The sequence below is a fragment of the Electrona antarctica genome (genome assembly GCF_951216825.1).
Source record: "Electrona antarctica genome assembly, chromosome: 20".
NCBI lineage: Eukaryota > Metazoa > Chordata > Actinopteri > Myctophiformes > Myctophidae > Electrona > Electrona antarctica.
The window spans coordinates 34,498,631-34,512,939 of record NC_136801.1 but is presented as its reverse complement, the minus strand read 5'-3'; the positions used below and the strand labels follow the sequence as shown (position 1 = coordinate 34,512,939).

At 44.7% G+C, this 14,309-nt stretch overlaps 2 protein-coding genes across 5 annotated transcripts in view; both read right to left on the bottom strand.

The window, feature by feature from the left end:
- Positions 1 to 4,526, bottom strand: part of nup58 (nucleoporin 58) — a 30,271-nt gene extending 25,745 nt beyond the window's left edge. For 2 of the 3 annotated variants that reach the window (XM_079489414.1, XM_079489416.1), the window contains exons 1-4: positions 4,015 to 4,525; positions 1,639 to 1,808; positions 746 to 778; positions 338 to 619 (exon numbers count right to left, since the gene is read on the bottom strand). In XM_079489414.1, the coding sequence (XP_079345540.1) occupies positions 338 to 619; positions 746 to 778; positions 1,639 to 1,808; positions 4,015 to 4,121 (592 nt within the window). In that variant the 5' untranslated portion in view covers positions 4,122 to 4,525. Of the gene's footprint in view, positions 1 to 337; positions 620 to 745; positions 779 to 1,638; positions 1,809 to 4,014 lie in introns of all 3 variants that reach the window. The other variant, XM_079489415.1, reaches the window with a different exon arrangement.
- Positions 1 to 14,309, bottom strand: part of mtmr6 (myotubularin related protein 6) — a 122,224-nt gene that overhangs the window by 91,062 nt on the left and 16,853 nt on the right. Inside the window, exons 9-15 of one of the 2 annotated variants that reach the window (XR_013788561.1) lie at positions 12,908 to 13,033; positions 12,114 to 12,163; positions 11,079 to 11,172; positions 10,283 to 10,389; positions 9,996 to 10,130; positions 9,000 to 9,126; positions 7,970 to 8,839 (exon numbers count right to left, since the gene is read on the bottom strand). Coding sequence is in view for 1 of the 2 variants with exons in the window: in XM_079490306.1 (XP_079346432.1) it covers positions 8,414 to 8,839; positions 9,000 to 9,126; positions 9,996 to 10,130; positions 10,283 to 10,389; positions 11,079 to 11,172; positions 12,114 to 12,163; positions 12,908 to 13,033 (1,065 nt within the window). In the remaining variant the exon portion in view is untranslated. Of the gene's footprint in view, positions 1 to 6,970; positions 8,840 to 8,999; positions 9,127 to 9,995; positions 10,131 to 10,282; positions 10,390 to 11,078; positions 11,173 to 12,113; positions 12,164 to 12,907; positions 13,034 to 14,309 lie in introns of those variants that run through there. The other variant, XM_079490306.1, reaches the window with a different exon arrangement.

The window sequence follows — 14,309 nt, the reverse complement described above, 5'->3', positions numbered from 1 at the left end:
GTGTTATCTTTTCTTTTGTTTTTGTATTGTCTATTCTCCTTTTTTGTGCAGTTTGTGTTTTTATTGCACAGCTGCTCCCTTTGTCAACTTGTATTATTTTGTATTGTTCTTATTGAACTTTTAATCTGTTTAATTAATGATCCATTAAGGAAAGGACAAATAAGCCAGCTGGCTTCTTCCTTTCCTTGCACAGTATTTTGGTTAATTCATTGATATGTATTGTCTATTTGTTTTAGTATGTGCTAAAAATATATACAAACTAAACTAAACATAAGGGTGTCTGATGAATGCCTAAATTGTGGTAAATTGTCGTGTGTGTGCAAGTGTGTAATCTCACCCATTGTGTTGCTGAAGAGGCTCGCACCCAGCGTCGGGGCGGCGCTGGTGGCCATGCCCATGCCCATGCCCCCCATTCCCCCCATGCCCGCGAGGCCCAGACTGAAGCCCGTGTTGGCCGGTTGCTGCTGCGGGGCTGTGGAGGCCAGCACGGAGCCCAGCGTTAAACCCGTGGGCGCCGACGCAGCGGAGGTCATGGTGAGGGAGAAAGGCGCGGCGGAAGCAGAAGGCTTGTTGAAAGCCAAGCTGAAGCCTGTGGTGCCAGCGGCCGAGGCTGGAGTGCCTGGGGGGGGGGGGGGGGGGGGGGGGGAAGAAAAGAGTTGAGTGTATCGATTGAGGATTTATAGGCACTGATTTTCAATCTTATATCCTTCCTTTTGTCATTCATTTCCTAAGAACCGAAACTTACCCATTGTAAGGCCAGTATTGGGAGCAGCTGCACCTGAAACGGAACATTAAAATGTCATGCAAGGTTTAGGGGTGTAGCAGTTCATCAATCCACTCGAAGGGCTAACTGGATATTTGTGTGGCAAAGTCTGCGATAGGATTATTTTTTGTTTACATCCTATTTGATTTAACCACTTGAGCTATAGCATCCCAATTCTTGTGAGAACTTTAGCCAAAAATAGCAGATCCAGAAGCGTGAGGCGTCGTGGGCTTGTAGAACGACTATTTTTGGCAAAAGGTTCTGGTGTAGAGGGGGGAAAAGAGCAGACCAAGTACAGTGTGAAAGGTCCAGTTTACCTCAATACTTCATTTACCCAAGTATTGGGGGTTTAAGTGGTTACACACCAACACCAATCCAACACACACTGATGCCTATGAAAACGTTTAATCTGCAACACAATGTTATGTAGTGGTGGTCCCGGCTTCATCTCTCTCTCAGGTAAGGGGTATTTGAGCTGAAAACCCTTGAAGACTCTGGTTTCGATTATATTATTTATTTACAGCGTTCCCAACTTCCCACGCATTTTTACCAAAACATTTCCAAAACGTTTCCAGAATATTTAACCCAATATAATAATCATTCAGTGCAATAATGAGTCTTTTTACTCCTATGAGCAATGTCCAAAGACAGGCAGTGTAGCAAAACAATAAAGAATAGAATATAGAACGAGCATTGCTCCCTATCACAAAAGGACACAATTATTTGTTAAAATCTTAGAAAGGGTGATTTGGTGATTTACTGCTAGAAGTTTGCTTGTGAACGTGCATGTCTAAAGTCTAGAATACATAGAAACTGTGTGTGTGTGTGTGTGTGTGTGTGTGTGCGGGTGCGGCCGTGCGCGTGCGTGCGTTTACCAGCTGTAGGTGTATTAAAGGAGAAACCCCCAGCAGGTTTCTGACTGAAGAGACTGCCCCCGAGACCCATAGCCGGGGTGGCGGTGGTCATGTTGGCGGCAGGCATGACAGCCGCTGCATTGCCCAAAGCACTGCCAAAACTGAAGCCAGCCGTACTTGCAGCAGGTGCACTACAGTTAGAAGACGAGACAACATCATCGCGTTAGAAGCTTGCACTCATTCCAAAAGCACCCGATAAGTAGAAAAGGGTGGGTTAAATTAAATCGATATGGCAATAATTGTATCAAATTCCTTGCTGATAATCATATAATCAATATATGGCAGGAAATGCTGTGTGTTACGCGGCTTTAAAAACAAACAAACAAACATCAGATTCAGATTCTGTTACGATATATATATATATATATATATATATATATTATTTTTTCCTTGCTTTTCATTTAAATGTTATATAAGTTTTTCAAATTGATTTGGGAACTTTCACATTTCTTTTTTTTTTTAAAGATATTTTTTGCGGCTTACGCCTTTATTGGTTTTTTGAAGGGACAGACAGTAGGCTGACAGGAAACGGGAGAGAGATGGGGGAAGACATGCAGTAAAGGCCGTGTCGGGCTCGGGAGTCGAACCCGCGGCACACTGCGACTGGATTACCAGTCGCCAACTTTCACATTTCTGACAATATATTTATCAAAGCATCTGTAATCAGTGGTCTAGGAATCTGTATCATGAATGATACGCATCGATCGTAGAGGTTGTTGCAAATATCCAGCCAACCAGCCCTAATGGTCATTATTTGGAATCAACGTATAATCGATATATTGATATACATCATATTGTGGCTTCTGTATCGCGATCTATTGTGCGGTTACAGGCAATACCCCCCACTACCGATAACGATAAGTTTTAGTAAACCTAAGAAAAAGGAGCTTGATTGATCTTGTTCTGCAGTGAAAATGACTGGCAATATTGCCGGTAATTACCGGGTTTTTATTCTCTGTGTCCTATTCGAATAAAGTATCTGCACTTTGGCTACGGGTGTGTGCGGCCACCTTTATCTTCAAGACTTCACATTTGTTAGATTGTTCTGCCGTGGACCGGCACCACTACTGGCACCAAGACTGGTGTGCGTATAGCATCCTCCTGCACAATATTACCGGCAATAACAGCTAGGCTTGGGCAACATTCAATATGAAATCATGATACTTATTATTCCACACATAACCACAAACCAACATACTGGGAGCATCTTTGATTGCAGTTGGGCCGGGCGTCTACAATACAGTGCAAGAACAGCACTGTAAATACACAGTACATTTATAAGGGGGCCCACAATCAAAACACTAATTTCTGACTCATTCCATAGTTTACACAGCTACTGTAGGGGTGGATGGATGGAACATGTCTTTTTTGTGTGTGTTTGTGTTCTCATTATCATCATCATCGCTATTACTACTTAACTAACTTTGCTGCTACATTGTCTGGACTCTGGAGGAAGCTGAACGAAAACCAGTTTACTCTCATGTACCTCACCTGTACACAAGCCTTGATACAAGACTGTCATACATATATTATATTGATCCAAGGCTAACACAAGTCAAGAACTAACAACAACCTTAAACATAAACACCCTAAAAGACCGGGCATGCAGCACATGCTCTTATCAAAACGTTAGCTTGTGCATCTTTTCTTTTTGACACTATATATAGCAGTTAAAAGTGATCCATTATTAGAGATTAACGGTTCTGCAACGGGGCTTTGCATCAGTGGTTCCCAAAGTGGGGTCCGCGGGGGCCCCAGGGGTCCTTGAGGCAGTTCGAGGGGGTCCCCCACCTAAATGATAGTTTGGAACCAAATGGACCCTTATGGGACTGTAACTCTGAGTGTACAAATGGAACCAAATGGACTTCCGTTTGTACACTCTCATTGTTAATTTAACATTGATTTTTACACTAGTATAAATTGGGGTCCCAGAGATAGAAATACTATTAAATGGGGGTCCGTACTCCGTAGACTAATGCATGTCAAACTGGGGGGGGTCCTTGAAATTAAACGGGTTGAGAATCACTGCTAGAGCAGTAATAATATGGGGTCCCTCGTCCCTGGCATGTCTTTTCAAATGGGGGGGTCCCCGGCTGATTGATTGATTGATTGAAATATTTATTAACAGTTTGCAGAATTACAGTACATTTCAAGCACAAACTCAATACAAAGACTGTTAACGGTGAGTGGACGACCCAATTAAGCATTACACTTTTTTTTTTTTACAAGAGGGTCCACCTTGTTCAATTCATCAAATGATTGTGATGATTATTAGTGTCAATGTGAGGGGTCCTTGTCATGTGGAAAAAGTTTGGGAACCACTGCTTTATATTATACCTGCTCATGCTGGTCGGGGCTCCTCCAAACGCGAACCCTCCTCCTCCGGCGGCGGCGGGGGCACCGAGCGTCCCCGGGGCCGCCGCACCGAAGTTAAAGCCGGACATGATGGTTGTTGGTGCTTAACCACCACCAGACTGGCGGACAGTCGACGTGTATCAACCCGGGAGAGAAGGCCCCAGAACCGGGGTCTAGTCTGTTAGCCCAGGCCGCCTATACAGCGTAGCTTCACTAGCTTCGCTAAGCTAAGCTAGCTTTTGAGTGCTGCCCGCGTGAGCCGCCAGCAGGCAGGCAGCTGCGTTGATAGCGGTCAAATACTTGCAGAAATCATGCTCTAAAATGGGATTTAAACCTATTGTTACAGCTGTATCTCCAGTCTGACCCACACCGACCCGTTTATTAGCTCAGAGATGTAAAAAGTAAAGGAACACAATGCGTTTTTTACTGTCGCATGGTGTCTGTTTTTCTATTCCGCGCTCGCAAAAATAATATCGTTATTTATTTCCTGCTCGATGTAACGAGCATGCGCCTGCACTGTGTTGCCAGATTATGTGAGAGAAATAAGCAACCAGGTCCATGAAAACAAGCCCAAAAGAAGCCTGACTGGTCTGTTTGAAAATAGACGATCTACAAGCTCAAAACGTAGATCTGCTATTTTCAAAGCAATCATGGAAGGAAAAAGATGTAACAAAATGTGGAATATTCTTTGAAACATTTTAACAACAATTAACACACATTTTAGTTGTATGGGGAGTTTGTGGACCATTGGGAGTAATCTGAGTTCTCAGAAGTTTTATTTTTCGCCACTAGGGGGGCGGTTCCTGGCACAAAATATGTTTATAGTAAGGGCATTTTATCAGGTATTTGACCAATCTGGGAACTAAATCGTTACCAAGAAATGTCTTCACCAATGTGTTTCTAAAGGTGTCTAATAACATATACTAAAAGTTTGAAATTCAACTCCCGTGGGAAATGGAGTTATTAGCATAATATGTGACCAAACCCTTAACATATAAGGCAAAAAAAGTCCAAATTTCATCAATCTTTAAGTAGCATGTGACATATGAAACTAGGGGGTTTTCATGATTCTGAATCCATTCCAAGCATTAGTTTTGCACAAAAAACACTCCTTGGGCTAAATTAGGCCATATCCACCAAATGTGCTGACCTCATCACGTTTGTGATTGTTTTTTGTGCAAAACTAATGCTTGGAATGGATTCAGAATCATGAAAACCCTATACCTATAGTTTCATATGTCACATGCTACTTAAAGAATGATGAAATTTGGACTTTTTGCATTATATAGGATGTTAAGGGTATGGTCACATATTATGCTAATAACTCAATTTCCCACGGGAGTTGAATTTCAAACTTTTAGTACATGTTAAAATTAGACACCTTTAGAAACACATTGGTGAAGAAATTTCTTGGTAACGATTTAGTTCCCAGATTTTCATAGATTTCTCTTACTAAAATACATTAATCTGGAGGTCATTGACAATGACAATGTGTGTGAGAATCACTGGTTTAAAACAACATTATGAAACAAGCCCAAAATAAGCAACTACACTTTAGAAACAAGCCCAAAAAACAATAACCCGTCCCGCAAGTACTATACCAATATTTCCAAGCAACTTTACAAAATAACAAGCCAAGGGTCGCTTATAATAAGCGGACATGGCAACCCTGCGGCGGCAGGCTATACAAGTGTACTGCTGCCCTCCACAGGCAAGTGTAGGATACTGCTTTATACTAAACTTTGATACAGAGAGAGAAAACTTAAACCCTCTTGTATTGAGTTTAGTTGCTGTACTGTACTTGGACCATTCCCCCAAATGCCCCAGAGTTGCCAGAGTTCATCATACACACATCAAAAATACTGCCTGCACCTTTGCAGGCAGTATTCAAAAAAATAAAACAAAAACAGTGTAGGCCATTTTCTCTATTCCCAGGGGTCTTCAACAGCCTGGGGTCCGGGACCCCTAGGGCTAGGGATCCTCAGTTAGTAGGGCCTACAGGAGGGCCACCTGTTTGTGTGATTTTATTTTACATTAACCACTTAACCTAGAATTCCGTTTCTGAGGGGAACATTAGCCGGAAATAGAGCTCCCACACACCTCACAGTGCGAGGTGTTGTGATTGATTGATTGATTGAAATATTTATTAACAGTTTGCAGAATTACAGTACATTTCAAGCACAAACTCAATACAAAGACTGTTAACTGTGAGTGGACGACCCAATTAAGCATTACACTTGTTTACAAGAGGGTCCACCTTGTTCAATTCATCAAAACATTTAGACGTACAAATAGACACTTCTATATAGTCAAAGAACAGAACAGGAATTCATCATAAGGGAGGTAAAAAGGGAAAATAAACATATGCAGTGAGTGGAAAAAGGGGTGGGCGGTAGGGGCTCGTGGTGAGCTCGTGGATTGGCTACTTTCAGCAGAGGTTCAGTGTTGTAGCGGAAAAAAGATTATTATTGATGGCATCATCTGAAAATACACATTAACATGAATCCAACGCTGATGATAGTGCTGTCAAACAAGTCTTTGAAGCCATCTATGAAATGGTTTAATCTGCAACATTATGTTAGGCCTATACATTATGTCCCTGCTTCAGCTCTCTCTATCTCAGCTATGGGGTGCCTATTGTAAACAAGTGTAATACTTTATGGTGTCGTCCACAGTTAACAGAATTGCATTGAGTTGTGCTTGAAATGTACTGTAATTCTCCAATCTGTTAATACATTCATCAATCAATCAATCAATCAAAAAACCCTAGCTGCTCTATTCAATATGTACAGAACAGAATCTTCAGGATCAGGTCAGAGCAGGCCTTTGATTTACCCACCCCTCGAGGCCACCATAAAAGCAAAGTACAGGCATGGCGTATAACACAATATCAAACAACTGGACCAACAACGTTTATTTTTTATTCATTTATTTTCTTAATTCCGTTCATTAATTTTCTATAGTGCTTTTTTTTTAACATTGATAAAAAACAAGCTTTATTTTATGACATTATTTTTTGTTGTCTAAGTGCAGTAAATGCTATATAGTAATGCAGCTTTCCATGGAGATTTTTTTAGACAATACAGACATACTACACGTTGTTTTCCCGCTGGGTCACACACGGGACCATGGCGTAAAAAATCAACGTGTAAATTACATACAGAGAGACGGCTTCTCCTGGAAAACACACATACGCTCTTATGTACATACTGTATGCACGCGTGTGCAAAAGAAACGGCATGCCATCATCATACTCCCACACACATACACACATGTACTCGCCCGTTCATGCACGCACACACACACACACACACACACACAAACACACACACACACACACACACACACACGCACGCACACCTTTCAGTAACCACTTGCCAGTGGTGGACAGTAACGAAGTACATTTACTTAAGTACTGTAATTACGTTTTTAAAAAAAGGAAAGAAAATAGTATCTGTACATACATTACTTTAGTATTTGAATTCTTCGATACTTCATGTCCCTACATGTCTAGGAAGGGAAAGAACCAGCTCACAACGCATTGCGGTGTGACGCGCTGTGACCTCGCAGATCTGCTAGTATTTGTCACGATTAGAGACATTCTTTGGACGTTTCTGGCAAATCTTTGAGTCTTTTTGAGAAAATGGCAAAATTGTAATGCAGCAATGCATTCACATTAAAAGAAAATGTACTTTGTAGTTTGTATTTGTAAAAGCATGTACTCCAGTTCTTTTAACTAAATACAAAATTTGACGGAGCAACGTTCACTTGCAAGTCGAGCAATATTTGACCAGAAGTATCTTTACTTTGAAGTACTGAGGTCGAGTACCAACACTGGCCACCACCATACTCCCACATACATACATCGCACTGACACGCACGCGTACACACACACACACACACACACGCACACACACACACACACACACACACACACCCCCCAGTCTCACCCAAACACGGTGAAATAGCATACAAGTCTAGAAAACCCCAAAATCCGTACATAGGACACTGAAATCCTCCCACATAGATGACGACGACGGAGGGGCGCCGTCTCTACCGAACTTGAGCCACGGGAGACACCACCGAGCGGCGTCGAGCATTGCGAAGTTTGGTAGAGCCGACTCAGCCCCGTCCGAGTTGTAAACCGATATGGACAGAATAGTAAGTAATGTCAAACTCGAACTCGCCCTGCCACGGTGAAATGGCACTTCCGTACTAGTGAAAGCCACGCCAGTAGTCGTCTAATATGTACGGATTTTGGGGGGTTTCTAGGCGTGTACGTACGGAATTGCAATTCCGTGCTATTTCGCCGTATTTCTGTGAGATGGGGTTGCAGTCACACACACACATTCGTTCTTGGCCTATAATGCTCCAGCACATCTCAGCAGGTCATGCGCGCCACGCCGAACTCCAAGTTGACCACGCTGGCCGGCTCCTCCTTGCAGGCTTCGCCGTTGTACGTCTTCCCCTCCAGCTCGCCGTAGCTCTGCTTCCTGCTGTCCGTGGCGCTGCTGCCCTCTACCGTCCGCTCCGTGTCCGAGGAGGAGGAGGCGCTACTCTCGGTGGCCTCCTCGCCCAGCTCCTCTCCTCCCTGGTCGTTCTGCTGCTCCTGCTCCTCCTCCTCTCGCCGCTGCGCCTCCTTGCGGCTGAGCGGCGCCTCCCCCAGGATGAGGGAGTCCGGACGCAGCGGGGGGAGGAGGGGAGCGTTGTTGGGGGGAGAAGAACGGCGACGGTCCCTGGCCGGAGGGAGCGGAGCCGCCGGGGGCTCGGAGGTCACGACGGGAGTCACGCCGAGCTGGTGTAGCCTCTGGAGGGAGAGAGAGACACACACACACACACAGAGGGATACATGTATTTGAGGATAGTCACTGTAGATTTCTTTTAGCAGCACACTACATTCATTCAACACGCGAGTGTGTGCACGTGCATGCGTGCGTGCGTGTGTGTGTGTGTGAGAGAGAGCACACCTTCTCTAGTGCATGGAGTGTGTCCTCTGCCTTGCGGCTGTTTTCTCTCAGAGTCAGCGTGGTCTTGAGGATGGACTGCCGTGGGTGCATGGAGCGGTCAAACTGGTGGTACATGTTCCTCCAGAACCTAGAAAGCGAGCACGCACACGCACACGCACACGCACACGCACACACACACACACACACACACACACACACACACACACACACACACACACACACACACACACACACACACACACTTTATACTGTCTGTTTTACATCTTTATTGAGTTGGCCCACAAGGCTCCCAGTTCGAACCCAGGCTCCCCCAGAGTTAGTGTCGAAGTGTCCTTGAGCAAGACACTGAACCCCTAATTGCTCCTGATCGCCATAATGAACCAATATCGTCCATGTATCATATCGGCAACCATGTATCGCGATACATATCGTATCGCTGTTAAAATGTATCGTTACACCCCTAGTGGAGGGTATTAGTGACTTGAAGTGAGTACGGCAGAAGGGTGGAGGGTATTAGTAGTGACTTGAAGTGGTATGGCAGAAGGGTGGAGGGTATTAGTAGTGACTTGAAGTGGTATGGCAGAAGGGTGGAGGGTATTAGTAGTGACTTGAAGTGAGTACGGCAGAAGGGTGGAGGGTATTAGTAGTGACTTGAAGTGAGTACGGCAGAAGGGTGGAGGGTATTAGTAGTGACTTGAAGTGGTACGGCAGAAGGGTGGAGGGTGTTAGTAGTGACTTGAAGTGAGTACGGCAGAAGGGTGGAGGGTATTAGTAGTGACTTGAAGTGAGTACGGCAGAAGGGTGGAGGGTATTAGTAGTGACTTGAAGTGAGTACGGCAGAAGGGTGGAGGGTATTAGACTTAGTAGTGACTTGAAGTGAGTACGGCAGAAGGGTGGAGGGTATTAGTACTGACTTGAAGTGGTACGGCAGGGTGGAGGGTATTAGTACTGACTTGAAGTGAGTACGGCAGAAGGGTGGAGGGTATTAGTACTGACTTGAAGTGGTACGGCAGGGTGGAGGGCTCCAGGACGGGGTGTCTCTCAGCGTGGGCGGGGCTGTAGAAAGGGTTCATGTAGTTGTGTTGTTCACTCAGCAGGTAGGCCCACAACGAGTGAGTCCGCTCCCTCAGCCTGCAAGCCACACACAGAAACAAGACATTGGCTTATTCATTTACTGTAATTCAGTCCCAAGCTGCATCTGGAATCGAGTTTGGCTCACACAGGGCCTGTGTGTGTGTGTGTGTGTGTGTGTGTGTGTGTGTGTGCATGTGTTTTATACTCACTGCAGCTCTTCTCTCTGTCTCTGGTTGTTCCCCAGGAAGTTGCCGTACTGGCAGGAATGTACGTGTTCATGTATTTGTAGCAGGAACCACTCGTTGAACTCGAATGCCTGAGCACGCATGCACGCACGCACGCACACACACACAGACAAACACGCACGAGCACACACGTTGCGCGCACAGCCGCGCACACACACAGATATTTTACAGAAAATTCCTCATCCTAATCCCAAACTCAATCTTTTCCTAATTGTAACCCTAACCCTATAGAGCGTCGCAGTCCCGCCCCCTACCATGGACCAGGAAATGAATCCCAATGCATTTTTCCCATAGACATTTCAAAAAGTATTTATTTAAAGACGGTTACGCCGCGGACAAAGCCAACTCGAGTCGTAACAACTCATGACAACACAAACAATATTTTGGACCAAACAAATAATTACAAAGAAGAAAAACAACAAAAAAAGTGTTGTAACCTGCCGTTTGTTTCTTCTTTCTAATTATTTGTTCGGCCCAATTTTTTTTGTTTGTTGTCATGATTTGTCACGACTCGAGTTGGCTTTGTCCGCGACGTAAACGTCTTTAAATAAATACTTTCTGAAATGTCTATGAGGAAAATGAACGGAGAATCATTTCCTGGTCCATGGTAGGGGGCGGGACTGCGACGCTCTATATGGTGTAACCACCATTTATTTTGTGAGGATCAGGACATAATTGTCATCACAATGTCTCTTTCTCAAAATCAAACTATGTGGGGGTCTCAGTTACAGGTATAGTAATATAATAGTAGCGCACGCACCTGAGGGAACTGTTCGGTGAGCTGCCAGACACACTCTAGGAACTGTGTAAACACAGGAGAAACCTCCTTAGGGTCCCCGTCCAGCTGGTCACACCTGACAAAGAGGAAAGGGTGAGACGTTGTTTAACCACTGAAACCCTGAATGTCAGTGGCTCTCCACCCTTTCAGCTCGAGACCCAAAGGAGAACTGAAACTAGCGAAGTCCATTTCTAATTTATGGACTTTGTTTTTAACACTCACACAATTTGTTTGTATTAACACTCTGATCGCCCGGGGTATTTGGAACCATAAATCAGGGCGCCCAGTGATTTGCAGCTTCAGAGCCTATTTCAAGGTTGCTCCGCGCCAACTTGGAAGTAGCTAGAAATAGCTAGATGTAGCCAAAACACCCCCGAGGGGATCGACAACAACGGGAGGTATGATTACTTCTAACGTGACAAGCGACGGGACCGCGATGGGCCGTCAAAAACATAATCTTTGGTTAGAATTGGAAGCATTGATTTAGATCAAGAGTTATTCACGTTTTAAGATTTTTCATCCCATCCATTAAAATTAAGGGGGACCACTTTGGATGACGTCCCAACCGGAAATGACATCGAATGTTGCCCAATCGACGCTCCTAGCCTGTAGACTGGTGTGCTATGTTATCAAACGCGTAACGTTCCGTGTTTTGATTAATCTCCGTTCCTGGCGCCGAGCGGGATTATTTGATAGGGCGGAGATCTCCGTCTTGGCCACTCGGAGTGTTAATTTGGGTCAGCGACCCAAGAATCGGTCACGACGCAGTGTTTGGGAAACAGTGCTCTATACAGGTGGTTCGAAAACAGTTTCATGTCAAGGACCCCCAGAATTATGTGTATTTGGCCACAGACAGAATATAGGTTGCGTCAGGGACCCCATACAAGACTTGTGTTACATGACGATAATATGGTTGAGAATGGGTTTACTATTCCTTAAAAGATTACAAATCATAATCATGTGCTGCTCAGTGATAAGGACTAATGAAGGTGCAATAATGAAGCCTCCGTCTCTCACCTGTCGGCAAACTTGTGGCCAAAGGAGATCCAGTCTTTCTCTATCAGCACCTGGTAGAGAGATTACATCCATCACTTAAACCATCCGCACATAAGCACTTAAACCCTCATAAGAACCTTCCCCAGAATGCAGATGCTGGGTATAACTGGTGTGTTTTCTTGGGCCAAATATCCGAGGGAATTTCAAAGGACAATCTACCTCACTTTATGACAATCACGTTTGCACACTGCCGTGTTTTTTCGGACCGGGTTTGATTTTTATCTGCTTTCCGCAGCTGTCTAGTGGGGTGTTGGTGACAGGCTGACAGCTAGTGATAGCCTACTACTTTCTACTGTCTAGTGGGGTGTTGGTGACAGGCTGACAGCTAGTGATAGCCTACTACTTTCTACTGTCTAGTGGGGTGTTGGTGACAGGCTGACAGCTAGTGATAGCCTACTACTTTCTACTGTCTAGTGGGGTGTTGGTGACAGGCTGACAGCTAGTGATAGCCTACTACTTTTGGATCCACAAAACACAGCGAAAAAATGCACCAGTGTGCAACCACATTTAGTGGCTAAACTCAAACTGAATTGGTCTTGGTCTGCTATGTACTTGGTTCCTCCCACAAATGTTGTGTCTCTCCCCTAAAATCAATTATTTTAGGATTTGTTTCATTTCATTTTAATTGATTAAAATCAATTAACAGCAATAACAATGTTATCTGTTGCCAGTTTGAATCTGTGTGTGTGTGTGTGTGTGTGTGTGTGTGTGTGTGTGTGCGTGCGTGCGTGCGTGCGTGCGTGCGTGCGTGCTACCATTAAACCCTTGATAGTGCGGTAGTAAGGGTCCATCAACAAGGCCCCCAGAGAGCAGACTTGTGCTGTTCTGTCCCATCCATCTGAACAGTGGACCAGCACACTGGCCCCTTCCACTGTCACAGCCTGTAGGGGACAAGGACACATTATTATACTTATATTTTTATACTTTCTCTATAATATTTATCCCACGATTTCGCAACCAATTATTTTCACCCAGCGTTATCTAATCCTGGGCGCTACACTTCCCCTGCCAACCTGGGGGGGGAAGGGGGGCAGCGGACTGACCTCATGTTTCCTTCTATGCATGAGTAGTCCAAGCTGCTTCTTTTCACCTGACAGAGGGGAGAGTTTTCCCCGGCCGGACGTAGCACGTTGAAGGAACACGTTATTCCGACCAGTTCCTTTCCCCTCCATCAGGCGCCCCGGCTGGCCAGGGGGAGGTAGTTTAGAGACCAGGATTACTGAAAGTTTTACCCTAGGGGACACGGGGAGAACATGCAAACTCCACACAGAAAGGCCCTTTCGCCAACCCTCGCCTCGGGTATGGGCACTGATGACGCGGAGGAGAGAACACGCCCACAGTGCCCACAGTGTCCACAGCGGGAATCGAACCCAGGACCTTCTAGCTGTGAGGCGACAGCACTAGTACACTACCGACTGTGCCACCGTGCCCCCACAAGGACACATTATTAACCACTTCTTATAAACGTCCACTGTCCACTGTGCCACAGCATGCAGGGAACGAGGACACAAGTCAAAAAGACACATTAAACCACTTAAAACCAGTGGTGGAAGAAGTATTCAGATAGTTTTTTCTACTTAAAGTATTATAATGCTTTTTTTGTGTGTGAATTAACCTAAGGCCGATTCTAAAAACGCCTCTAAATCCTGACCTAAGTTTTCTGAAAAACATCAAATACTTATATAGCAGCATCAAAAGTTTTACATTTTTGAATACTGTACATACTGTACAGAACCCCAAAATGGGTTCCCGGCCTGAGGGGGTAAAACACCAAAAGGGGTTCCCGCCCAGAATGGGTTAAATGTAATTTGTATGGTAGAGTACAATACAATAGAACTTATACATGGTCGTAGGGGTGATTGTATTTGGACTCCCTGCTCTTCTACCGAGACACACAATCCCGTTTCTGACTTGACACCGACGGTCACAATTCAGTTTCTCCCCTGAGCAAGCAGACAGGCTCGATTACTGTAGCTCTGCATGTTGTAAAAATGTCAGCACTTGTACAGAGACCCTGGTTCAAATCCGGGGGAGGACAGGGAAGTTACAGCTTTAACCCATTTTGATCTGAGATCAGATTCTAAAAATGTCTTCTACATCCTGACAGTTTTCTGAAAAAGCTATGTTTCTATGTCAGTGGTTCTTCGTTTTTTTAAA